Source organism: Peromyscus californicus, unplaced genomic scaffold (assembly GCF_007827085.1).
Source record: "Peromyscus californicus insignis strain IS unplaced genomic scaffold, ASM782708v3 Scaffold_3__1_contigs__length_106647218, whole genome shotgun sequence".
In the NCBI taxonomy this organism is placed as follows: domain Eukaryota; kingdom Metazoa; phylum Chordata; class Mammalia; order Rodentia; family Cricetidae; genus Peromyscus; species Peromyscus californicus.
In genome coordinates this window covers 31,993,386-32,021,241 of record NW_026294551.1, presented here as the reverse complement: position 1 = coordinate 32,021,241, position 27,856 = coordinate 31,993,386, and the positions used below count along the sequence as shown (strand labels likewise).

The following is a 27,856-nucleotide window of genomic DNA, read 5'->3' as shown; positions in this document are numbered from 1 at the left end:
CTATGAAATAAACTTATATGAAAAAGGTCATTCTCAATCCTGCACTGGATGCATGTTAACAGTAGTAACATATTACCTTTTTACATGAAGACACCAGTATGGAAACTCGCATAATAGCATGAGTTTGATCTTATCCATCCAAACGGTAGGGTGTGTGTGTGTGTGTGTGTGTGTGTGTGTGTGTGTGTGTGTGTGCGCGCGCGCGCGCGCATGCAAGTGCGTGAGTGACTCATTAATGCGGGTGCACATGGGTACATGCTGCCTCTAATTGGAAATCAATGTCAGGTCAGGTGTCTCTCCTTCCCTGCTTTCTCCCTTTAAGTTTTCCTTTTTCTTTCTTTCTTTTTTTTCTTTTCTATCTCTCTCTCTCTCTCTCTCTCTCTCTCTCTCTCTCTCTCTCTCTCTCCTCCCTCCCTCCCTCCCTCCCTCCCTTCCTTCCTTTCTTTCTTTTTAAGACAGCATGTTTTGGTGAATCTGAAACTGACCAGTTCAGCTAGGTTAGCTGGCCAGTGAGCCTTACGGCTGTGATAATAAGAGTAGACTGCATTCTGGGGATCCAGTCTCAGGACTGCCTGCTTGCATGGTAGGCATTTTACTGACTAAGCAATCCCCCCAACCAAATCCAAGATTTTTTTTAAATTTATTTTTTATGTACATGCCTTCTCCCATGCTTGCTTACTACCTTTTTTAAAAATTTACTTATGCATGTGTAGTGTAAGTGTGTCTGTGTGGTAAGTGCACATGTGAGTGTGCATCAAGTGCCTGTGGAGAGGTTTACATCAGGTGTGTTCCTTAATCATTCGCCATCTTCCATTTTGAGGCAGGGTCTCCTACTGAACCTGGGGATCACTGATCTGATAGAGAGATTTGCCTCTCTATCTCCTCAGCATGGGGATGTCCAAAGGATGCTATCACACCAGACTTTTTATGTGGGGACTGGGGCTTACCAACGGAGCCATCATTCCAGCCCTGTTCCCTGTTCTTTTATAGAAGCTTGCAAGCCTTTTAATCAATAGAGGTCCCAGCAATGTTATACACAAGTCACACATATGTCTCCACCACCTTGACAGAATGACACAGAAGTAAAACATTTTTTCTTTTACTAAAAATATAAGCACTCAATGAAAATATATTGTTTATCTAGCTTGCTAAGTCAGAAGAGAGGAAAGATTAGGTCAGCAAAACCAGAAACTGGAACACTACAGAACAGCATTTTGTTTTATAAGATTAATTTATTTCAAAAAACTAGGCTTTGCTTTGATATATCAATCTCTTCTCTCACAACTTAATTAAACTATAATAATCAGAAATCTTGTCAGATAAAAAAATCTGCCCATTATGCATATAATCTTTGATTAACACTTGGTAATTCAGTCTCAATAATTTCTAAAATGAGATATTTTACTATATTAAAAGAAAAAGTAAAATAAGTAGGCATAAAATATATCAGAAATTATAGTAAGTATTAACAGGATGAAATTACCAGGCATGCCATAATGAAATTGATACAAATTTCAACTACTCCCCCCAAATAGTGTCATTTATTCTAAATGTCACCAACACGATTAATTTCTAAAGCTTTTTGAAGTCTCGTTAATGAAAATTGTGTCTTAAGGAAGCTAGAGACTTTTACTTCCTTTTATTTGCTTTTAGAACCATTTTAGTTTAAAAAAAACCTTCTTATTTTGCCATTTTCTATTTATTTTTTTTCTGTTCAATATCCCTCCATCAGCACTAAAACTGCAAATGCATTTTTCTCTGTTTTTGGTTATGGGTGTTTTTATGTAAACATGTGGCTATATTCACTGATCTTTGGTGGTTTCTGTATTTAAGTGTGAACTGGATACTCCCTTCCCACTCCAAGGTAAATAAGTCATGTCCATGTATTTTTGGGGGGACTTTTATGACTTCATGGACAAATCCTTGCTAACCATCTTAGGATGACTGGAAAGGACAGACCCAAGACTGACTCTTCTCCCTGGAAGATCATCCACCTGTCTGATCATACTTCCAAATGGTTTGCCACTCTGATTTGAGATACAGCTTTCATTCACAGACTGATTCTTGCATTTGGATTAGTTCTTGTCATTTTCATTTGATTTCGTTGATTAGCTTATTTATTCATGCACTAAAATTAATTTATTGTAATTAATAGGCTTTATAACATGTTCCTACATCTGGTAAAACCAATTCTCCCTTGTTATTTTATTTAGCAACTTTTCTTAGCTGTTTTGGGTTTTTATATGTACATATTAATTCAAATTTTCCTTAATTAAAAAAAACAAAGCAATGATATTTGTTAGAAAGTCATACTATACTTATAAATTGAGAAGGTATGAAAATCATTCTAGACTTATAAATTGAGAAAATATTAGTACCTATTTTCATAACGTTATTTTGAGTCAAAGAACTTAGTATATCTTTTGTCTATATCTTTTGTGACTTCCTATAGGATTCTAAAGTTATCATAACAATCTTGTACAATTTTGTTATTTTTTTCAATACTTTCTTTCTCTTCTTAACTTAAGTAAGACCCGAGTCCCATCCCCAGCACCCACGTAAAAGCTGAGTGCTATTGTAATCCTAGTGCTGCAGAACTTCAGAAGGGAGGGTCACTGAGGCTCGCTGGCCAGCAAGTATAGTAAATCTGTGAACTCCAGTTTTATTAAGAGATCTGGTGTAAAAACTAAGGTGGAGAATGATAGAGTACACCTGATGGCAACTTTTAGCACCCCCAGTATAGACATGAACACACTTATGTATGCTCATTCACATGTGTATACACATATGAACACACACACTGTATAGCCATGAACACACTTATGTATGCTCATTCACATGTGTATACACATATGAACACACATACTGTATGGCCATGAACACACTTATATATGCTCATTCACATGTATATACACATATGAACACACACAGTATGGCCATGAACACACTTATGTATGCTCATTCACATGTATATACACATATGAACACACACACACACTGTATGGCCATGAACACACTTATGTATGCTCATTCACATGTGTATACACATATGAACACACATACTGTATGGCCATGAACACACTTATGTATGCTCATTCACATGTATATACACATATGAACACACACACAGTATGGCCATGAACACACTTATGTATGCTCATTCACATGTATATACACATATGAACACACACACACACTGTATGGCCATGAACACACTTATGTATGCTCATTCACATGTATATACACATATGAACACACACACACACTGTACAGCCATGAACACACTTATGTATGCTCATTCACATGTGTATACACATATGAACACACACACTGTATGGCCATGAACACACTTATGCATGCTCATTCACATGTGTATACACATATGAACACACACACTGGCACTCATGCAGCAGCTACTTTGTAAATGACAAAAAGATTTAACTGCAGTATCATCTAGAAAATGATTTCTCTCCTACTTCAAGCTCTGTAAACAATTAGATGTCTTACATGAAAAATGTTACTAGCAAGTCAATGGACAGCAGCACGTGTACACACACACACACACACACACACACACACACACACACACACTTTTGCTATAAACCACACATCTGCAATATGTTGATTTATATACAAGTGCATCGTAACACCTCAGCACACACAAGCATATGGTCTCCTTATCATAAACCATTAGATTTTTTTCTGCTGTCATTGCAAATATTAAAATAATACATCTTGAATACTCATAAGAGCTTTGTAAGCAGAGCCTAATTCCCACCCTTCCTTGACAGCGTGCTTCTGTATTTATTTCAAAGCACTTTACAAACTGCGAGGTCAAGAAACCCCAATGTCTTTCTAACCATTTGCCCTGAGTACAAAGATCACTAGAAGGAAAAGGAAGGACAAAATGTGATACCAGTCAAGGAGAGATTAGTTGGTTTAATAGCAAGACTCCAAAATCTAATAATGACGATAATAATAGTAATTCATAAGCTCCTAAGAGAGCTTCTTTTCAGAGGCTTCTGGCCATATAACAGGTCCCTGAAGGTGCATGACTATTCCAATCAACACCGAGGGGACTGTTAGTTCACACTGAGTGTAAGGGCTTATCTTGTATAGTTAGAGAAGGAGTGCGTGCTCACTGAGGCTCGTCCTAAAGGAGGGTACTGTTCCTCTTCCCAAGGATATAGGGGAGAAATGTTTACTGGCGGTAGGGGATTCACACGCTATACAAAATAGCCAGCTTCCAGGTAGAGCAGTTAGGAAATCTAGGGCACAACATGATTTGCTCAAAAAAAGATGCGGCTAACTAGTCATACATATCTAAAGAAAAGAGTGTATAAAATCCCCTTTGAAATAAAAATCTAACACATTAGTAAGTGATTACGCACAACGGAAGAGTGTTAGTGGACACTCTGCTGCATCCCTGTGACACCAGCATGGAGAGGTTGGGGAAAGAGGCAGCTCACGAGTCTCAGGCCAGGGAAACCCTGTCTCGACAAAGTAACAAAAGCCTCCAAAAGAGAAAAAGGGGGGAAAAAAGGAGGTTAGAAGGAAAAATGAGAGGGGAACACAAAACATTTTAAGGATGGGCTTTTGGGGACCCATAATGGTGGCAAACTCAAACCCAGGGTTTTTATTAAAGGCAAGATATCTTTTTAAAGATATATAATATTTGTATTTATTCTTTGAGAATATCATACATGTATATAATGTATTTGGATCATATACAACCCATTTCTTTCTCTAATTCCTCCCACAATCACTTTCCAACTTCATGTCTTCTTATTTTCCTATTCTCTGTTCTAAAAAGTAACCCATTGGATCCAATTGATGTTGCCCATATATGTGTGGGCGTGGTGCCACAGGAGATCTTCTAAAGACAGGTATTACAATACTTTATGGTTGGCAAGAGGTAATTTAGCAAACATACAGAGTATCTGCTCATGAATGCCACCATGGATAGTTCACCTAGCTGGCACTTCCTGGCATATGTGCAGATCTTTTTATGTCAACTTGATACAGGTTAGAGTTACCAGAGGAGGGATTTCAATTAAGAAAATGCCTCCATAAGATTGAGCTGTAGGCAAGCCTGTAAGGCATTTTCTTAATCAGTGATTGATGGAGGAGGGCCCAGGCATTGTGGGTGGTGCCATACCTGGGCTGGTGGTTCTGGGTTCTATAAGAAAGCTGGCTGAGCAAGCCACGAGGAACAAGCCAGTAAGCAGCACTCCTCCATGGCCTCTGCATCAGTTCCTGCCTCTAGGTTCTTGCCGTTTGAGTTCCTGTCCTGACTTCCTCTGATGAGTAGTGACGTGGAAGTGTAAGCCAAATAAACCTTTTCTTCCTCGACTTGCTTTTGGTCACGGTGTTTCGTCACAGAAATAGTAACCCTAACAAGAACAGTACAGAATTACGCAACAGTAGAAAAGTGCTAGCCCAGAGGCCTGAGTTCCACCTCTGCTGCCAACTAGTCAAGACATTTGAGAAGCCACAAACTCGGCCCCAGTTTCTCCATATGTGGAACAGCAAGCACATGCATGTCATAATTGTCATAAGAAAGTACTACTGTGCTTCTGGGGGGGGGGTGCGGATTTTGTTTCTGATATACACATACCTCTTAAGATGAGTCTGGCATGGGGCATCCTGCAATCAGTTCATCTGTGAGGGACCAGAGTGGGAAAAGCATACCAGTGTAACCACCTCACTCTACAGTCATTTCAGAAGAGAGCGAGGGCCTAGCGATGCTGACTACCTAGCAAAACAAGACAAAAACAACAACAAGAAAAACAAAACTGTGATACACGTGATTTGACAGATGATTTAGAAAAGCCCAACACTGAATCTCATATCAGAAAACAAATATCCCTTGTTGTGAAGTAAGACCTACAGGCTCAGATCATCCTTGAAGAAAACAAAATGTGCAGCTTTAGAAATAGAGGCAACCTGTTGTATACCACACCAGAGCAGAGACTCAACAGCAACTATTATATAAATCACGAGTTATTTAAGAACACTGGCGTGGCGGCTTTTATGCAAGAAAACTACTCTCCCTCTTGAGTGTTCATTTTTGCCCTCTCAGTTCCTTACTTGGTCTCCTCTCTTAAGTCTTTAAAAAAAAAAAGGATGGGGGGATTAGGATGCCTCCCTTCACTTTACTTAACTGATCCTCTTTAAGTAATGTGGAATTTTCATACGGCCAAGAAATAAAAGGTGAATGAAAGAGCTATTTCACTCTCTCTACTCGGTATCCGAAGGTAATGTTTGCTCTGTTAGTGCAGTTTTCAAGAATTCAAGCAGCTTAGGAATGCTGCTCATTTTTCCTGGGGGTGGGCACGCAAGAATCTGCCAGTAGCATACAGCGTAATCTTGTGGAAGATACTGGAAAATGCTTCCAATAAATAAATAAATAAAAATAAAAAAAAAACCAAGACTTTGGGGCTTTGTGAAACATGAGCTCTTCACAGCAGTTTCCTGAAACAGCCCCAACATCTTCCTGTTTGCTTTCATTTGTGTGTCCCTCCATCAATAACGTAAGTTCAATCACATGTAGGTAATGTACAAAATTCTGGTCCTTGGTGAACGAGCCAAGGTTTCTGCTGTCAGTGGTGTGAGAAAAACAATAAAGAGCTACAATAAAATGTGTTATGTTTCAGATACTGGAAGGTAATGTCAAAGGAGACTGGGCAAAGAAAGGCAAATCTAGAATCGCTAATACCCGATCAATAGTGAGCCATGACCGGGAAGACACGTGAGACAAATGGTTCCTGAAGAGCAGCACACATTTGGGTAGCTACAGAACACGAAGTGTAGCTAGACCATAGTGAACAGAGACAGGACAGGAGGGAGGGTCCAGAGGGAGGCGAGGTCTACATTCTGTAATCTTGTGCAAAAAGGAAAGGAGCTCAATGTTGGTTCAAAGCATAGCTTGACTGTTCACTGGAGATTGGGATTTGCCTTTTGACTTTATTCAGTATTCAACCAGCTAAGGTTGGGCTCTCTGATTCTACATTTCCCCTTGGTTTTGTGCCTTTGTCTTTAACATGGCTTATTCCAATAGGTAGATTGTTCTTTAGCTCAAACAGAATATCCATCAGTCCATTTGAGACATGATAGGTGTGTGGTGTGGTGTGGTGTGGTGTGTGTGTGTGTGTGTGTGTGTGTGTGTGTGTGTGTGTGTATACTCATGTCTAATTTGATCAGGATTGGCTATAACAAGGCCGTACTACAAAATGAAAACACAAGGTTCCACATCAAATAACTACTAACAAATTCAAGACAGAAACAAGCAGAGAATCAAATCAAGTTCAAGGACCATCTTATTATAGAGGAACACTTTAAGAGCAGTGACCTGTAGGACTGGAAAAGTGACATATTCATGGAGGTGGCTTTACTATGATAAATGTTACTTAAATGAAGAGCATGTATAAATGAATGCTTTCTTTTCATCACATCTGTTACTTATACAAGCTCATTAAGGCCCATGTAAGAGGACCAGTCCATCAAAAAGGCATAAAAGCAGCTGTCGGGAAATAAGGAAGGACACCAAGAGATGCTGAAGCAACTTTATGGCATTGCTATGCACTAATTGGGATACAGTGATTATCTAGCCTGCTTCCAACTAAATTACAACTCATTTTTCTTACTACTTATATAAATATGTATTCCTTCATACTGTGAACTCAATTATTATAATAAATAGCTCCAAAATAAACAGCTGCTATTTCTATTAAAATAATTGCTAGTTATCTTGCATTGCTGGATGAATCTAGGAATTTTATTAAGCAAACAAACTGCTAGGAAATACAGATCAATAGCTACCATATTTAGGCTGAAGCTACAATTATATTATACTTTTAAAATACTGAAAAATGCTGGGCAGTGGTAGTGCACGCCTTTAATCCCAGCACTCGGGAGGCAGAGGCAGGCAGATCTCTGTGAGTTCGAGGCCAGCTTGGTCTACAGAGCGAGATCTAGGACAGGCACCAAAACCATACAGAGAAACCCTGTCTCAAAAAAAAACAACAAAAAAAATTACTGAAAAATATGGGCCAGGCATTATGGTGAACACCTTTAACCCCAGCACTAGGGTTGGGGGATAGCAGAGGCAGGCAGATCTCTGAGTTTGAGACCAGCCTAGTCTACACAGCAAGTTCCAGGACAGCCAGGGCTACACAGAGAAATTCTGTCTCAAAAAACCAAAGAATAAATTAATTAACTAAAAATTTTTTCCGATTACATATAAAATGTAACTGTCAACCAAACTTTAAAACTCCAACTTCATCATCTCTAAGTTTTCAGAAAAACAACAACCAGGTTAGACAATAATATGTGAATATCAAAAGGTTTATATGACTATTTTACCTTATAAATGTAAAACTAGACATGGCCATCACTAATTAGAAGGAGTTTACAAGGTTGAATTATTTTCTGCTGAAAAATGACATTGGACATTAAGTGTCAAATCTTTAGTGCCAGTCCAAGCTTTACATTTTAAATGTGTAATCGTACTTCTAGCTGGAGAACAAGGTTAGACTAGCCCCGAGGAATTCAAATTCCATCCATGGTGGAACACTACCCAGCATTAGTTACCACAGTGATTTATGCAACATCACAAACACACTCAGACTCACCAAATTATAGCCTAGGGTTAAGCATTCATTCAAAGTTTTAGAGAAAAACAAATACATTTCAGGATTTCTTAATACTGCATTATTCTTCTAGCTGTATATATCAATCTCGTATTATAAGATCCTTGAGCTCAGGCCTCCACACTGTTTTCTGACTTCAATCTTCTGTTTAATTCCAGTTTGTTCTAGCTCAGAAATCATCTTAAAATGTCCTACCTTATAAATAGACAACTTAGCACATTAATGATTTTAATCAAGGCAGGAGACAATTTTCCTGATATTGAAAAGGAAATTGGTGTTTTGTTGTTACCACTGTCCATTGCAAAACTGCTTTGTATACAGAGCAGGGAAAAATACCAAGAAGCAAAGAGTCACAAACATTTTAAGTGTAAGCTCCAGCTCTGACTCTATCCCTCTGACTTTGCTTGTACAAGTTACTTCAATACTCTCAGTCTGTTTGTTCTTCAGCTTTAGAATGGGAAGACTGGCCTCAGTTGTGGGTGATCTTGAGAGAGGGTGGGGGAAGGGACTATGTTCCCAGAATCAAGCCTCTCTTTTGTGGCCTTCCTTCCTTCCTCCCTCCCTCCAGGTCTTCACCACTGCCTGGCGCTGACTACAGTCACGTTTCTATTGGCTCTGCTCTCTTCGCTTTTGTCCTGCCGAGCTTTCAGATGGTACCCCAAATGGAGCATACTCTTTGGGTTGACACAGCAAACAGAAGTGAGCTCACATGTCTGTGGCTAAGTTTTCAGCTATGGTGATTTGCTCATGTACTAGAGGAACAAACAGGAAGTTATATGTATTAAAAATAACAGTAGACTTATTTCTCATGTTGGGCACATATACACAACGGTGACTCTATACATCCAAATTACCTGGTTCTGTGTTGAGAAGGTCTAGATATAATGACTACTTCTGAATTCCAAGTTTTATTTCTAAATATCACTCTCCACTAAAGGAAGCCAAATCCCTGCAGTAATGGCTGGTGCCAAGGTTAGAGCAGGAAAATGGAAGAGGAGCATGACAACAGGAAAATCTACCCTTAGAATAGGAATTCATGGGTCTGTACTGATTATTACACAGAATCAAAAAGATGCAAAGGAGTAACACTCTGCCTTGCAGATAATCCCAACAGCTGCTCCCCACCAGGTACGGTGGTATGTGTCTGTAATTGGAGTGCTGAAGGCTGATACATAAGGATCGTTAGTTTGAGGTCAGCCTGGGATTCTTTGGGAGACCGTCTCAAAACAAAAATAAAAACAAACCAATCCTTGAAGATACATGTACTGGCTGGTTTTGTGTGTCAACTTGACACAAGGTAGTTATCAGAGAGGAAGGAGCCTCAGCTGAGGAAATGCCTCCATGAGATCCAGGTGTAGGGCATTTTCTCAATTAGTGATCAATGAGGAGGGCCCAGCCGGTTATGAGTGGTGCCATCCTGGGCTGGTGGTCCTGAGTGCTATAAGAAAGCAGGCTGAGCAAGCTAGGGGAAGCAAGCTATGTAAGCAGCTCCCTTTCATGGCCTCTGCACCAGCTCCTGCCTAAGGGATCCTGCCCTGTTTGAGTTCCTGTCCTGTCAATGATGAACAGCAATGCTGAAGTGTAAGCCAAATAAACCCTTTCCTCCCCAACTTGCTTTTTCGTCATGGTGTTTTGTCATGGCAATAGAAACCCTAACTGAGACATTACATCTTAGTAAAGAGTTAAAAACCTCACAGTCATGAAGCAAGTTGACACTATGTGACTTCTAAAGGAATTCAATGAGACAAACACCTCACTTCTGTTATGTTTCCTTCAGAGGCTCATAAACCACGAAAAGCATCACACACAAAAATCAGAAAAAACGCATACCAAGGGAGGGGCACTATAGCAATTAACCAGCCAGCACTATTAAAAAAATATCAAGGCCGTGTGGAAAGGCTAATGAACTATTTCAGACTGGTGAAAACTAAAGAGGCTGGACACCTAAAAACAAGGGGCCATCTTGGACTGGATTATAGACCTAAGTTGGAAATAACTGGGACAAGTGGTGTCTTAGGGTTTCTGTTGCTGTGAAGAGACACCATGACAAAGGCAAGTCTTATAAAGAAAAACCATTTCTTTGAGTGGCTTACAGTTTCAGAAGTTTAGTTCATTATCATGGCGGGACACGGCGGCATGCAGGTAGACATGGTGCTGGAGAAGGAGCTACATCTTGATCACACAGGCAACAGGAAATGAGCTAAACTAGGCCTAACTTGAACACAGGAGACCTCAAAGCCTGCCTCCACAGGGACACACTTCTTCCAACGAGGCCACACCTACTCCAACGAGGCCCAACCTCCTAATAGTGCCACTCCCTAAGAGCTCATGGGGGCCAATTATATTCAAACTACCAAAAGTGTTGTTAACTTAAGCAGAACCCATGGACTCCTTGGTGTGAAGTTCTGAAGGTCCATGTTCCTTCAAATCCTCATGTTGAAGCCCAAGCCGCATTGCAGCTCTATCGGGATTAGAGTTATTAAGGTTAAATGAGATCATAACAGAGAACAAATGATGAATCAGATGCAGTTAGTGTGCCCATAAGAAAGGCATCACAAAGCTCGCCAACTTCTCCCAGGCATGCTAGTACACATGTCCGATACAAGTGAGGGAGTACCCTTGTGAGAAATGGAGTAGCCAGCACCTTGATCTTGGTTCCCAGCCTCCAGAAACATAATCTATTCGTTGAGTAACCTAGTCTGAAATGTTTTGTTATGGTGGCCCAAGATGATAGCATGGTAATATTAGATTGATACTAAATATCTGATTTTGATAGCTGTGTTGTGTCCTTGTAATCAATATTCGTGTATTAAGTTTAGAGTTCCAGAATATCATGTCTGCTCTCTTCTCAAATGGTATAAAGATCTTTAAGATTAGGGAAACTAGGTGAAGGATAAGTAGGAAATGTATTATTTCTGCAACATTTATGTAACTTTTAAAATTATTTCAAAGTAAAAATTGGAGATTGAAATATTTTAATTATCATCCAGAAACATTTTTCTAAACATGAACTGTCCTTTTCATTATTATATGGGGATTGGATTGGTGCCTATTTTATTTTATTAAAAGAGAAATCTAGAAAGACCCACATCACTTTACTGCAATCAAAATGGCTGTAGCCCAGATATTCACATTCAATTAATAAATAAAAGCATTCATGATTACAACTCTATTAATGACATATTTATACAATTGCTTTGAATAATCTGGGTGAAAAAACACGTGGAGAGAGGAAAAAGGTTGAAGGAAATATACTGTTGGCTTCAAGTGCATTAATGTCAGTACAGGATTTCTTTAAAACTTACAAGTACACTGTCTGCATGTATGTGTGTGCACCATGTGTGTGCAGTGCCTAAAGAGGCTAGAAAAGGGTATCAGAGCCTCTGGGACTGGAGTAAAAGCTCCGAGTCCCCAGGTGAGTTCTGGGAACTGAACCCAGGTCCTCTGCAAGAACAGCAAAAGCTCTTAACCTCCGAGCCATATCTCTAGCCCCCTAGTATGGAATTTGAGTCTACGATGCAGAAAATTAAAACATGACAGCTCTTATCCTGAAAATTTGACCATCTGGTGTAAGAATCAAAGCACATACAGAGGGAAAGGGTGATCAAACACTGCCCTAACAAAATGGAAGCGAATTTGTAGAGTAAGAGTTTTGTCACTTGAGTGACAATGTACTGGAGTGCTGTACTAGACAATGACTTGGTGGCCCCTAGTCAGTTGCTTATTCAAGGTCTCCATCTCCTCTTCGACTACTGATACAGCTGCCTCCTCATCTCTGCCTCCACCCTTGCCCCGTGCAGTCTCACCATGTGACTAGCATCTTCCTCTTCCTTCAGTGTGAATAAAATCAGATCAAGTCACTCCTGTGTTCCTAACAACTAAGCTTCCCTTAGACATGGTTTAAATGGCGTTATCAGGTCTTTGTGTACCTGCTGTGACCCCATTTCCTTTCACCACCAACTCATCTCATTATGCAAGGTTCACACTGACCTGGGTTTTTTGTTTTGTTTTGTTTTGTTTTGGTTTTCTTTTGGGTTATTTAATCCTATCCAACCCACTCCTGCCTCTGGACTTGTGTACAACCTGAGACTGTTGTTTTGTGGGTAGCTCTTTTTCATGGTTCAGGAGTAGGCTCAAATGTCACCTCTAGGAAGACCTTATTTTACAGAGAGACATAACTTGAGTATCCCTCCTCATTGTCACTCTCAATTACTTCATGACACCAACTATTTTGAGAACAGACACTGTTATCTGAAATTCCCTTATTTACAGGTTTATTTTCTGAGTCCTTCAGTAGACAGTGCAATCAATAACAACACTGTGCTTGATTTATTTTGGATGATGCCTCAGCCAAATAAAAAGTGCAAGGAATCAATGTTTACTGACTTAGAATTCTTTAGGCCTTCAGGTTTCTAATCCACAAAGTGGGGATGATTAGACCTACTCTAGCCATTAGAAATCAGACCTAGCTTTTACAAAATTCTTACTATGCCTGAAACAGTGGGAAAATCACTTTATATGCGTATCCTCATGAACTACTGTGATTTCCATTCACGAAATAAGGCCAGCAGGTTACGCAGAAGTTGTAATAAAATAAAATAGATGTAAGGACAAGACCACAGTAAAACCATCAATGCTTAACGTCAGAATCTGCTCTTAGCTTCTATTTAATAGTGGTCTGTGTTTGTCCTATTAGAGAACGGAAGGAAGCTATTACATATTTCCCGGGGGTCTCTGTCTGCACGATGCACACCCTTATTCCTTCACTCCCTCCTTTAAAGGCCCTCATAGCTTGGTCCTTCTGTTCTGAACAAACGCCAGTTTGCGAGAGGCTTGACAAGTTTTTGCTGGGCAAAAAGCAAAGGGGTGTCAGCGCAGTGGAAGACGTCTGCCCACGGGCTGAGAAGATGCAGAATGGGAGTGGGAGGCGGTTTGCGGTTTGTTCCTGAAAGAGGGAAGTTTGCCCGAGCTCAGGTCAGAGGTAGTGAGTGAGCCACGGGGCTAGTGAACTCCAAGTGGAAGCCCGGCGCGAGAGCTGCCGCTGGGGGCCGCTGGGTCGAGACAAAGGCTTGGTGGAGTTTGGGGAGATGGGTGTAAGTGTTACAGTGCAATCCCCAGTGAGGAGCTTGCATGCGGGGGGGCCCACATGCATTCTCCACGAAGTAAATTCAAGAAGTATTAGGGGGAAACAAAGTGCAAGGCACAGCCACCTAGCAGAAAACGCGAACTTACCCTCTTCTGGCCGCCCGGCCTCCGTAGCCCGGCTGCTACCTGAGGAATCTGGTAGTCAAGGCAGCGGCCGGGCTCAGACCCGGTTACCGCGAGACACGGGAGGTCTCGCGAGATCTCGCTGAGCGGTCCTGACAGGCGGGCGTTCTTTCCGGGGGTGGTTATGGGAGGGCTTTGGTGTCCGCGATGGAGGTTCGTCGCCTGGTGTGGCCGGTGCTGGAGCCAGCCTGGGTGGTCGGGCCGGACTGTGGAGAGTGCGGGGCAGGTTCTTAGGTGCGGCTGGGGTGGAGGTGCGGAGCGGGGACTGAGGCGGCTCGGGACATGGAAGCGCCTGAGCGGGGCCCGGGGAGCCGCGGTGCAGCCGCCCCGGCGGCCGAGGAGCGGCAACCCCTTCCAGCGCGCGCAGGAGGACGAGTGGCGGCGGCGGAACAAGACGGTGCTCACCTACGTGGCCGCGGCCGCCGTGGGCATGCTGGGGGCCTCCTACGCCGCCGTGCCCCTCTATCGGCTCTACTGCCAGGTAGGGAGGCGCGGGGTGCGGGGTGGAGCGTCCTGCGCCATCACCCTGCGGGGCCTCGGCATGGGGAGACCCAGGGGACCTGTCCAGGGGTCCCTTCGGCTCCAGACCCGGACAGACGTGCTCAAGGTCACAGTTCCGGTGATGATGGAGCGTGTGTACCACGCCTCGGAAGGAGTGAGCTTCACAGGCATTCTGTGAAGTACAGGGATAGGGTCCTCCTGGGGCTCTTAGATACCTGGAGGTTCCACGGGACAACCCCGTCCCTAAAGAAAAAAAAAGGATTTTCCAACCTAAAATGTCAGTCCTACTGAGACCTACAGATAGGAAGTCATTGACACTCCTGCGTGTGTATGTTCACATTGCCTTCGTCAGGCAAGGCTAGGTTAACGTTAGCTTTTTTAAAAAGTAACCTTAAAATCAAGTTCCATGTTTAACACTGGTATGTCCGTAAGAATGCCCTGGTACTGTGGAATCACCAAGTTTTAGAGCAAGAAATAAGGAAGTAAATATAGGAAGCCAGTTTATGAGCCAATTAAAATGTAATCCAGCCAAACTATGATTGCCTTGGTTAGTAGGAGATCTGGGCTTGAGCCCAGGACATCATTTTAATGACTGTTTTCTACCTGTTTGTCAATTTTAGTTTAAGGCACCTAACTTGAGAAACTTCAATAATATATGTTCCAAAAATTTATAAGGGGCTGATAATTAAGAACACTTAAATTGCTTTTTATTCAACTGACTTAAATTCTTTTGGGAAAAATAGTTTGTCTTAAAATTCAATCTCTTAAACAGAAGTATACACTTACCTGGGAAATAAGGTCAAGTACTTGCCCTGTGATTTATCTTTTAGGATTAAAATGTAATTTGACAATGTTGAGAGAAAATGAATGAAACTAAGTAACTTGTGTAACAAGCGAAAGATAATAAAATAGTAATATGGTAGTTTTAGGAGTCTTCCATTAGTCTAAAATTGGCTTTCTGTTTTCCTAGTGTAGGAAATGTAAATTATCTGGAAATCAGAATTCTGTTAACCTCAAGCAGCAGAAGAATATCTTAGAAGTAGCATCAGCCCCACATCTGATAAGGAAATCATAGCAATGAGGAAATGTCAAACAAAAATTACTGGTACTTTATGGTAGTTGACTGGGTAACCAAAAATAAAAACCTAAAAATGGGTCAGGTACTCATTAACTGGTGATGAAGGATAAAAGATCTCTGTGTATGTGGAGAATTACAGGTAAGTGTCAGAAAAATCATTGATCCACCCATATGGGGAAACATTTATGATGCCCAAGGAAAGCAGAATATAAAAATAAAACTATGAACTGATTTCATCCATAAAAGCTATAATACAGAAAAGGATAAACACATGGATAGTTCTGTGTTTTAATTGAAATGACCAGGTTTGGATTAAAATTTCTTTTTTTCAGTGAATAATTGGTTATGTAACATACACTAACAATAAAGGGAACTGTTTCATGAAAGGTTACACTTCAAATTTTTGTTTTATACTCAGTAATAATAGCTTGTCTTCAAAATCTGCTTTTTTAAAATGACTTGCTGAAAAAATAAGAATCACTTTAACAAATATAGGCAAACCATTGACACAATTAAAGGAAATGATCGGGGGAGTATACAGTTTGGCTCAAAGTAGAACATTTAGTTGTTTTTCAAATTTTACTTTTGTCCAGGAAATAAATGAAGATCTAAAAACCGTTGCTTAACATATCCAGTGTCTTGTTTTAGACTACGGGACTTGGAGGATCAGCAGTGGCTGGGCACTCATCAGACCAGATTGAAAACATGGTGCCTGTTAAGGATCGAATCATTAAGGTCACCTTCAATGCTGATGTGCATGCCAGTCTCCAGTGGAACTTCAGACCTCAGCAAACTGAGATATATGTGAGTGACTAATGGATTCATCTGTTAACCCATCTGTGCTAAAGTGTTACACCCTTCTAAACTCACTGAAAAATGCTAGTACACCCCATAAGTAATTATTACACTTGATAATATTCATGAGATAGAATTCATGAAATGGAATATGTTAGTACTTTGAAATGTTTACTTTTTGATAGTACCTTACATTTAAATGTAACTGTGACATTTGGGGTTTCTGTAACAGTCTCACCCTGTAGCCCAGGCCAACCTCAAACTCATGATCCTCCTACCTCAGCTTAGCCTTGTTTGCTATTATTCTTGATTTCTCAGTACATTAACCTCTGTTTAAACAAAGTTTTTTTTTTTGGTTTTTCGAGACAGGGTTTCTCAGTGTAGCTTTGCGCCTTTCCTGGAACTCACTTGGTAGTCCAGGCTGGCCTCGAACTCACAGAGATTCACCTGGCTCTGCCTCCCGAGTGCTGGGATTAAAGGCGTGCGCCACCACCGCCCGGCTTTAAACAAAGATTTTATTTAGTCAATTTGACTTTGGTTGTGAACTTATTGTAAATAGATTTAAAGTTAGTTTAACATTGATATCCCCTTAAAAATATTCAACCATGGCATTAAGATCTAATGAATGAGAGGTATAGAGGCATGTGTTATGTATGGTGCTGGCTATATTTTAACTTTTAATCAACTTAAAATAATGTCATGTGTTTGTAATCATGTGATTAAAAGTTGACTAAATCCTTTGGTCATTAATGTTGAGTTTAGCAGTGCCTAATCATGTTATATAGATTTCCTAACTTTTACTATGGTATAAATGATAATAGAAAAAATGTGGAGACTCATTGGTCATAATAAGTAATTTACTGGTTTATCACAAGTATTTCTGTCTATCAAAAAGAAAAAATACAATTTTGGGAGGAGGAGAAAGTATTGAGGTATGAACCAACGGTCTTGTATGTGCTGGGGAAGCAGTCTACCACTGAGCTAAACATCCGCACTAAGAAAAAATTTTAAACATGTGAAGTAATTATTTCAATAGTAACAGTAGTCACATTATACTCCAGTATCATTGTATCCAAAATGCTTCTAAATTTTTACTAATTGCAGTCCTGGGAAGATTTGAGGTGAATGTTTTTTAGAGGTTTCAGAATGTAGATTAACCTCAAGAGCCTTAATTTCAAATGTTATTAACAAACCCTTATAAAACATAGTGCTTGCCCAGTTTACTAAACATCACTTAATTTTCATTAAGGATTTTGTAGGTTATGATTTTGAATAGTGGTACAAATTGCATGGCAGTAAACAGGGTGATGGCGAATTGGTACAGGTGACAGAATGTCCAATGGAAATTTTTTACTGCCTTTGTTGCTGTTTTTAACTTCCAAAGTACTAACTCCTTTTAGTTTAACAGATTTTGTTCAGTCAGTTTTACACTGGTTGTAAATTTAAGTTATTTAGAATTGAGGTAAGTTTAACATTGGCATCCTTTAAAAAATTTGGCAATCATGACATTCAGGTTTAACTGTTATCAAGTAGTTGGGCTTGAGCTGTGGTTTGCCTGGCTTGTCCTTGGACACATTTTAACTAATGGTAGATTATTTCTTGAAGACATCAGACAACCAACTGGGATATTCATAACTAATTCGTTACTGACATAATTAAATACAATCTGAAACTAAGATAGGCTTGTGGCAATATTCACAGTACATTGCTTTAGGTAGTATGGCTCAATGAATAGGAAAATAATATGACTTTTAATTTAGCAGAGGGAAATAATAGTATCAACTATATTGTGTATTTATTGAAACAGGTGGTACCAGGAGAGACTGCACTGGCATTTTATAAAGCTAAGAATCCTACTGACAAACCAGTAATTGGCATTTCTACATATAATGTTGTACCATTTGAAGCTGGACAGTATTTCAATAAAATACAGGTAAACTGAATAAACTTTATGATAAAAGTATGTGAAACTGCTTAATATGAATTAAATGCTTTTAATTCTAAAGTTCATTTTCTGGCTGGGTCTTGTCTGTAATCCTCGTACTCAGTAGGCTGAGGAGGGAGCAGTGCTGTGAGGTAGAGTCTAGCCTGCATGTACATATGCAGTGGGTTCTGAGCCAGGCTGGGCTACACTGTGAAACCCTGTTTAGGGGGGGGGGGGGGGGGGGGCGGGGAGGAAGCCTAGATCAATCAATACTTACTTCTTCTAAACATAAAGCTATTTTTTTAATCTTCATTGCTTATACCATCTAGCTGGAGAGCGAAGCCAAATCTGTGTTTGCTCCTTTTGTTTGTTTGAGAAAGGGTCTATGTATCCTGGCTGTCCTGTAGCTCTGTAGACCAGGATGACTCAAACTCAGAGATCCACCTGACTCTGCCTTCCAAGTGGTAGAATCAAAGGGCTGTACTACTACACCTGGCTACTGTATTTGCTTCTAAGATTAGAATTAAATTGTTTCCTAACCCTTAAAGCCAAACTCAGTCTGTGATGAAAAGATGCTGCTATCCTATGATGGTGCTTAAGGACAGGAAATGAATATTGCTTTTAATAGTAATAGAGCAGGAATGTTACTAACCAAGTGTCTTTCTGTAATTTGTAGTGCTTCTGTTTTGAAGAACAAAGGCTTAATCCACAAGAAGAAGTAGATATGCCAGTGTTTTTCTACATTGACCCTGAATTTGCAGAAGATCCAAGAATGGTGAATGTCGATCTCATCACTCTTTCTTATACTTTTTTTGAAGCAAAGGAAGGACACAAGTTGCCAGTTCCAGGCTATAATTGAAGTAGCTTCCAAGACCTGCTTCAGATTTGTGATTTTTGGAAAATCATGTATTGTGCTTTCTCAGAAGAGAAATATTCTACAGTAATGTATATTGAAACCTTGTATTTTAAATGGTTCTATTTCTTCCCAACTTCATTTATCCCATTTAAGACTGAGAGAATAGGTTCAAAACTCAGTCTGTAATGAAAAGATGCTGCTATCTTGTCATGGTACTTAAGGGCAGAGAGGTACTTACAGGCTCTGTTTTAAGTAATAGAGAAGGAATATTACTCATCAAGCCTCTGAAAAATATATCCAGTGTATCACATGTGTGACTTTTAAAAACAGCATAAAGGGCCAGGGAGATGAATCACTGTTTAAATTATTTGCCCCATAGGCCCGACAACTTGAGTTCTGGTTCCTGGAACCAGCCTTAAAAGAGTGAATGCAGTAGCTCACATCTGTAATCCCAGAGTCCTTATGGTGAGATGGGAGGTTGAGCCAGGAAAATCTCCTTGCCTTTATATGCATGCTGTGGCTGCCCACACACATACACCAACTGCTTTAGTAGTTCAGTGTAATTCTGTAGTTGCTTTCACACTTTTAACAGTGCATCTGAAAACTTAGAAAATGTGCACAAGTAGTTTGTTTTAGTTCATAGAACTTATCACCAAGCAAGGTGGCTGCTGTTTTCCTTCAGTACAAACTGACACTATTTAAAAATTGTTTTATCTTGTGAGTGTGCGGGGAAAGTGATGGACCCATGCTGCAGCACACATATGCTGGTCAGCGGACACGCTGTGGGAGACGGCTCTCTTTCACCATGTGGCTTTTCAGGAATCAAGGTTCTCAGACAAGGCAGCAAATGCCTTTACCTGCTGAGCTGTTTTTGGCCGAACTGACAGTTTAAAAAACTTAAAGTGGAAGAGGAATCACTCAGCTCTAACAGCTTGCTCCAAGTTCGCATTCTTAATTCAAAGGTGGCTTTTTCTGTTAAGATTGAGGGCTCTTTTATTCAAAGTATTGTATAGCCAGTGACTTGGAAATGATGGTATAATGATCTAACAGAATTAGACCTGCTAGTCTATGCTAGCATTTATTGTTACAATTGCAAGGTCATTAATGTATGATGTAAGGATGAAATTGTGAAGACTTACTGACATAAAAGCTCCTTGAGGTAAAAAACAACAACAAAACAGCACAACTCTCACAAATTAATAGTAATTTAATTTTAAGTGAATGATACACAATTTAGTTTTCCAGTAGTCTTTATTTCAAATCAAAATGTAAATTATAGTAAAAGGCAAGAATGTTTATCTTTATAAAGGCCACCTGATGCAGTGGCCTGCTCAGGCACTTGAAATATAATTAAACGAGTCATCAAGTTTAAACCAAAGTGTCATTTATAAACAAGTGCAAACTGACTTCTACATTCAATTCAATTAAATGAAGGCACTCATTCTCTTCCTCACTTCCTGCCCCATCTGTTCACAATGTTTTGTAGTAGGACAATCTTCAAGTGCCCTTGTAGGTCTATGATGATTTCTATTGGCAGGAATGCCTCTGCAGCATAAGAGTCTACAATTTAACCAGTTGGCCTAGTACCAGGCAGTTTTCCTTCTGCTGAAGGTGTAATTGTTATAGCCAGTTTCTCCTGAAATGCTGAGCCACTGTCAGGAACAGCAGTGTTAGCTGGAAAATGTTAACTATTCTGTTGAAGCTGCATCACAGCAGAGAAGTGGTCCACTGTGGCTTTCCTTGTTGGCAGGTCTTGTCTTTCATGCCTTAGTTGAGCAAGGACTTCTTTAGAGAGTTGGCCCTTTGTGCTGCTAATGAGCTGATCATGCATCTGGAATAAAGGGAAGACATTGACCCATTTCCTGCACTCCCTGAAACACTTGAAAGCCACACAATTAAGCAGAGGAAAGGTTGGAATGCACATCTTCCATGGTTGGAGTTGTGAGGGGAATACAAAGTGAACAGGTCAATGGAGACCAGGCATTCAGTAGTATATAAACAGGATAACTGGTGCAGGAGCACTAATGGGTTCTGTTCATACAACTGAAAGGTATGGACTGCACACTGAAGCCATAAGAGTTGTATTAAAATGACAAGAAATTTTATTGATCATCTGTTTTGTTAGTATTAATACTTATATACCCAAAACCAACTTTTCTATTTCTGTGCCTCATTTCTAGTTGATATGATCATGGAGATTAATGAGCACTGGTCAGTGTTGAGTAATTCAGAGGAACTTAGTATTGTACCAAAATAAGTGTCAGACTTAAATGGTGCTTATAGAATTTAATGCAAAATGTGATAATTCCACTTAATTATATGGAATCTAAGTTGCATAAACTTTTTTTTTGTTTTTTTGTTTGTTTGTTTGTTTTTTACCTTAGCAGTCACTATGACTTTGAGCTCCTTTGTGGTGGTAAGCATCAATTTCTTCATAAACAGCTCTGAAACAAAACCACCAAGGGAGAAGAATTACACATCAGTTTCAAAGTACTATATTACCACCACCAGAACTAAAATTACAGGCTGTTGCGGGTTGGGGGTGTCAGGAATCTTAAGTGAATACAAAGAAAGATCTTTATCCTTGAGCTTATTCTAACATACAACATCTAATGTTAGAGTTCTTTCCCATGCCTGTTAAAGGCCAATTTATTTTCACTTTTGATTTAAAGGAAAACTATGGTTCAAATTTGGGCAGTTTGATTTTTTTACTTAAAAAAATCTAGTTTTAAAATATTTTCAAAATATGAGCCGGGCGGTGGTGGCGCACGCCTTTAATCCCAGCACTCGGGAGGCAGAGGCCGGCGGATCTCTGTGAGTTCGAGGCCAGCCTGGGCTACCAAGTGAGTTCCAGGAAAGGCACAAAGCTACACAGAGAAACCCTGTCTCGAAAAAACCAAAAAAAAATATTTTCAAAATATGAATAGTGTGCTTTATTTTAACACTGTATTATAGTCTAGACTTGGGAGAAGCCTTTAGCTTGTGTTGGTCATCGTTGTACTTTTAATAAATTATAATTTTTAATAATTTCTCAGTTTTTTATATGTATCTTTATAGCTCAAAAATATCTGTACCCAAAGGTATCATTCATATATAGAATATAGCAAAACACAGCTGTGAGAAATCTCCCAAAATAGCAGCACTATGAAATAAACTAAAGTGACAAACTTCATAAATTACCATGTTTCTAAAAATTCTAGACTTTCCATACAGTAATTTTACCTTTTACCCTCTTCAACCACTGATCTCAGTATCTCTCAGGAAGAAACCTCATGTCTTAATAAGTTCCTCATCATAATATGGAAACTTCACTGTCCTTTTTCAATCCTTTTATTTTATATTCATATGCATTGCCCTTTACTTCCATGGACCTGTCAACCTGTCTTCTCAAACACCTCTTCAGCAAATGCCCTCTTTTCCAAATCTTCAACTTCTCCCTCTCTACTAGGTTCTAACCCTCAGTAGCTCCACTTTTTATACCTGTGCAGTCTCTTAGCACATAACTACTAGAACCTACCTCAATAATACTCTAGTTCCCAAGCCATGCCCATCATCTCTTTACACTTAAGTTCTTGTAAGATATTTGTATTTTCACTCTTAATTTTTAACATTGAAATGTGGCTTCTGTCCCCAATTCACTAAAATAGCTTTTAATAAAACCTACTATCTCCATGTAACTGAGTCCAACATCTAGTTTTCGGTTCTTGACCTGCTTGTACTTTGAGTAGTGTTCATAGCTGTGTGCAGGTTAAACTTCCACACCCGGCACTAGGTTCCCTATTATTTACTTCATTATCCATGTTGGCATTTCCAGTTCATTGAATGTGCTAAAGCTTTCTACTGGGTTTCTATCCAAGTTATTTTGTAGATTGGACAAAAGTTAACAATGCTGTCTCCTATGGTTCTCTGTAGCCTTCATTTACATTAGTTCTTCCTATCATATACACTCTAGTTACTGTATCCTTTCATACTGTTGACACATCTATTTGCCTGCCAGTTTGTTTAGCTTGCTTGTCCACATTACATTTAATGTTTATAAGAACAGAGAGCTTGTCTTGTTCACAATTAGGTAACAGTCACTCCCTTTGGTATACACAAAATGTTCAAGAGAATTGTGTGTATTCTGAAGATATTTATATATGACAAAAAAAAAAAAAAGTTGACCTGGGATTCCTGGCCAACCAGTGATGTGAAAATTCCAGAACTTCTAAGAGTCTCAGCTTTTACTTAAAAGTTCCTGGATTTCATGAGACCTTCAGTGGAACTGAGGCTTTAAGTCTCCAGAAAGTAAGAACCACAGTGGTAAAGAGTTCCAGGGTTTTTCTTCTCCAGCTCCCCTACTGCCCATTTCACCTATGGTACCTAGGACACACATATCTACTTAAAGCAGTTAGTTAATCTAAATATGCTCAGGAACCTGACATAACTGTGCATGGAATTTAAATACCAGTTTCTTTAACTATATAACTACAAATGTTCAATGACAGGTACTTTATCAAGCTTGGCCAAGAGAAATTCCATCATCCTGAGTTAGTAAAAGTTCCTAGCAGTTGGGTGTGGTAGTGCATACTTATAATCCCAGAACTCAGGTCAGGGCAGGAAGGTCTCCTGAGTCCATTACTGTTTGTTAATAAATGATGGCAAAATGGCTGTCTACTCTTAGGGCTTAAATAAGAGGACAATATATCAAATGCTTACACATGCCAGAATAGTGGCTGAAAAAAAAGTAAAAAGCACCAAGGCAAAACATAGATGAAGAGAAACAGGTTAAAGTAAGTTATACGAGCTAGTGGGACAAGCCTAAATTAAGGCTGAGCATTCATAACTAATAATAAGAATCTGTGTCATGATTTAGGGGCTGGTAGCACAAGAAAGCCTGCTACATTTGGCACCCAGTGCAGGGCCTGAGAAAGCTGAAAAAAAAAATTTTGTTTTTGTTTTTCGAGACAGGGTTTCTCTTGTGTAGCTTTGCGCCTCTCCTGGAACTCACTTGGTAGCCCAGACTGGCCTCGAACTCACAGAGATCCGCCTGGCTCTGCCTCCCGAGTGCTGGGATTAAAGGCGTGCGCCACCACCGCCCGGCTGAAAAAAAAAAATTTAATACAGAAAAAAAAAAATCCCCTCAAATGGATATGCTCCTTTAAGAGGCTCTGCTGTACATTGAGCACTTGAGTGGCTGGCATGTCAAAACGCCTGCCACAGTGTAGGTACTAACTTCCTAGAGCAGGGGCAGTTAGATGCAGAGCCTGGGTAAAAGCAGCTCTCAGCCAGGCCTGCAGGCTTAAGGCTCAGGTCTCATGGACCTGAGGAGGGGCGGAGCCAGTTGCCAGAATCTCACAGTGGAGGAGGGTCTAGCTGCGGCTTAGCCCTTTAAGGCTTGGTTTACACAGTGAGAAAAGGCTACAGATACACAGGTCCAGATGGGACAAAAAAAAATCTTTAAATAGGTTACAGAGTGTTAAAAAAAATGTGCATAGGCACTTAAGAAAGAAAAAATGGATATAGACAGTCATAGGAAAAAGTAAATAGTTTAAAAATAAAGTCTTTAAAGAGTAAAATAATATAAAATAATAAGCCATGTAAAGATGGTAAATAGGGAGTCTGGATCCTTTATGGTGTTGTGTTGACTTTGAATGTTTTGAATGCTGATGAGCAGACGACAGCTGCTGAGAGACACTGGATTGTAAAAGGGGACTGCTGAAGTAAACCAGCCTAGATACTTTAGGAATGTCTAACTTTAAAGTGGAATTCAGAAAATGTATTCTGTTGGAAATGATAGACTGTGGATTCAAAATTCCTGCTCCATAGAAAAGTCTGTCAGATATTCTAGGCCTGTAGGCTGAAGATGGATGCCCCAACATTGCAGAGGAACCTTGGGTGAACATTGGCAGCCAGATATCTCTGGCGTTTCTATAGTTTTGGAAGTGGCTTGCACTGCACTTCCTGTTTACTCAGATAATATATCCTTCTGGGGTCTTTGATAGAGTTGAAGACTAGATAGCTATAGTTAGAGTTCTTAGTTATGATAGAAGGTAAATTAGGTACAAAACTTTGTACTCACCAAGATTTGATAAATAATGGGTATTTTTTCTAAATGTTCCAAATACAAATGGACTGGATATTGTAAATGTAATTCTTACTTGATATTTGTTCTTATTGTATATAATTTTACTATGTTAAATTTAAAACCTTTCCTTTTTATTTAGACAAAAAGGGGGAAATGTTGCAGAATAGAATGTTTATGTAAAGATGTGTTGCATTTGTTTTACCTTGCCTAAGGCACCTGGTTGGTCTAATAAAAAGCTGAACAGCCAATAGGTAGGCAGTAGAGGGGTAGGTAGGGCCAGCAGGCAGAGAAAATAAGTAGGAGGAGGAATCTAGGCTTGAGAAGGAGAAGAGAAAGAGAGGGAGGTGCCTGAGGCCAGCCAGTCAGGCAGCTGCCAGCCAGCCACACACGGAGGAAGCAGCAAAGTAGGACATACAGAATGAAAGGTAAAAAGCCCTGAAGCAAAATGTAGATGAAGAAAAACTGGTTAAAATAAGTTATAAGAGTTAGTGTGACAAGCCTAAACTAAGGCTGAGCATTCATAACTAATAATAAGTCTCTGTCATGATTTGGGGCTGGCGGTCCAAGAAAACCTGCTACAATTGGCAGTCATGGGTACATGGTGAACTACAGAACATACTCTACAGAAGACAGATATTCCACACTACCACCACCTTTGCTAATGTTAAGAACACAGGCCTGATGCTTCTACACTATCCCAAATCTTGAGAAGTACTAACTATTTGGACATACTAGTTTTTAACTATTGGCAATTGATTTTTAAAATGTACATTTTAAATTCTGCACAGGCCAAACAAAATACAACTGGGGAACATACATAGACTCCAGGCTGCCAGTTTCTGAACAGAGATTTCCAAAATCTTGTTTTGAGCATTTTTCACAATTTGGGGGGTAATCTTTCACTCAAGAGGATAGATATTAAATCTATAATATGAGGCTGGAGAGGTGCCTCAGCAGTTAAGAGCACTGGCTGCTCTTCAGAGGACCTGGTTTCAATTCTCAGCGCCCACATAGAAGTTTAGAATGGTCTGTAACAACAGTTCCAGGGGATCTGACACCCTCTTTTTGCCTCTGCAGGTACAGGTCCACATCTGGTACACAGACATGCATGTAGAGAAGTAAACACATAAATGATAAAAACCCTATAATGTGCTTACCATCCCATATACAACCTGGCAAACAAGGGAATCATTAAGTGATGGTACCTCAAGGATTTCAAGTTAAAAGCCTTCTAGTTTTCCTTCTGGACAAGGTCTTGCTGACATTGGCCTATACTGGCCCCACTTGTAATCCTCCTACCTCTGTCTCTTACATGCTGAAAGTGTACTGTAGGGCTATACCTGGCTATAAAACAATTTTAACATTAATGGTCACTCTTAAGGATATTTTTGTCATGTTGAACATGAGAAGTTCTTTTATATATCCTTTGATTCAGTTCTGGGGGGACAGTTTTAAAATGTGGCATTAACATGTCAGGAAAGAAAAGTGTCCTCTCAAGCTCAATAGATACCTGCCACCTAGCTATGCTGAATGTTGGTTTCAGTTACTTCTTAATGTGTGACCCTAGCATTTTTATTTTTCAGTCACAGGCTGAGAGCAATAAGGCCATTAAGAGCAACGGCCACTATAAAAACCTCATAAATCATTTTTTAATAAGGCCATAAATGTCTGCCAAGAGCTAAGCAAAGTTAAATGAATAACCAAGCTCAGTTAGCTCTGTCATCAAAGGGAACCGAGACAAAACATAAATTAATAATTTTATAAATGACTTACTCTGTAGCAGGAGCTAAGGGATCAAACTCCATTACCTCGTAGTAATTGGGTGGCTGGAGATCATTGTTTGTTATCACTTTAGGTGCGTGAAGAAAAAAAAAAAAGACAAGTAAGTACACATTGCTCTTGTGAGGAGCATGTACAATTAATATTCTGTTTAATGTGACTGTACTTAATATTTAGACTTTAAACATATGAGTCTAACAGATACAACCAAAACAGACAGTTCAAATGCTGCTAAGTTCCATGAGTCTATACATTAAAAAGATTTCTAGATCTCAACTAAACTTTCATTTATTTCAGTGCAAACCAAATACAATATTCAGTTCAGCACAAGTATTTTTATAATCTAATGTGAATCATAATGGTGTCAGGCCTGAGTTTATTACATGTGGCTTCAAAGTACAACGAGCTCTCCACAGTTCTCCTCTATTTTCAGTTAATAATCTTTGGTAGATTCCAGCATTCTAACAAGTTGACTTATTTGATGCAAAGAACAGGGTCTTGTATACCTGAATGATTACTGGGCACGGGTGGCAGCCTCTGGCTCGATGGTGCTGCTGTGGCAGTCTGTACGCTAACTGGCTGTAGTAACACTGAATTGGAGTGTTCCAGAAACTGAAGAAAGCATAATACGTGTCAGGCTTACATTCTCCATTAAGCATTTTTGTTACTTAGATTTCCAGGTTTCCAAATGGCACTGCTTCAAGAGCCATATACATTCAACCGAGTGAGAACTAGTCAATTTTACTACTTTCATTTTAAAGTAATAACTACTTGTAAAATTGTCTGCATAGCTTCATGCTCATTACATTCCATTTCCCACATAAAATGTAAAATGTATTTAAAAATACTGTTTTTTAAGGAAGACTCAGAATTGTGTGGCTCAGTCTTAACTTCTGTTTCATTCTGAATATGAAATCTCAGCCTTGCACAGGAATGA

At 39.6% G+C, this 27,856-nt stretch overlaps 3 protein-coding genes across 10 annotated transcripts in view; 1 reads left to right on the top strand and 2 right to left on the bottom strand.

The window, feature by feature from the left end:
- Window positions 1–13,989, bottom strand: part of Stxbp4 (syntaxin binding protein 4) — a 150,550-nt gene extending 136,561 nt beyond the window's left edge. For 3 of the 6 annotated variants that reach the window (XM_052759827.1, XM_052759831.1, XM_052759832.1), the window contains exon 1: window positions 13,884–13,989. The gene's annotated coding sequence lies outside the window, so the exon portion shown is untranslated. Of the gene's footprint in view, window positions 1–5,158; window positions 5,394–5,617; window positions 5,756–13,883 lie in introns of all 6 variants that reach the window. The other 3 variants (XM_052759828.1, XM_052759829.1, XM_052759830.1) reach the window with 3 other exon arrangements.
- A 27-nt stretch (window positions 13,990–14,016) lies between these two features.
- LOC128123439 (cytochrome c oxidase assembly protein COX11, mitochondrial) lies at window positions 14,017–22,102 on the top strand. Its single transcript, XM_052759835.1, has 4 exons — window positions 14,017–14,400; window positions 16,147–16,302; window positions 18,101–18,226; window positions 18,894–22,102. The coding sequence occupies exons 1-4, from the start codon at window positions 14,044–14,046 to the stop codon at window positions 19,074–19,076; spliced, it is 822 nt and encodes a 273-aa protein (XP_052615795.1). The 5' UTR covers window positions 14,017–14,043; the 3' UTR covers window positions 19,077–22,102.
- Window positions 20,261–27,856, bottom strand: part of Tom1l1 (target of myb1 like 1 membrane trafficking protein) — a 46,200-nt gene continuing 38,604 nt past the window's right edge. The window contains exons 13-16 of one of the 3 annotated variants that reach the window (XM_052759834.1): window positions 27,426–27,531; window positions 26,914–26,989; window positions 21,453–21,517; window positions 20,261–20,904 (exon numbers count right to left, since the gene is read on the bottom strand). In XM_052759834.1, the coding sequence (XP_052615794.1) occupies window positions 21,454–21,517; window positions 26,914–26,989; window positions 27,426–27,531 (246 nt within the window). In that variant the 3' untranslated portion in view covers window positions 20,261–20,904; window position 21,453. Of the gene's footprint in view, window positions 21,518–26,913; window positions 26,990–27,425; window positions 27,532–27,856 lie in introns of all 3 variants that reach the window. The other 2 variants (XM_052759833.1, XR_008222667.1) reach the window with 2 other exon arrangements.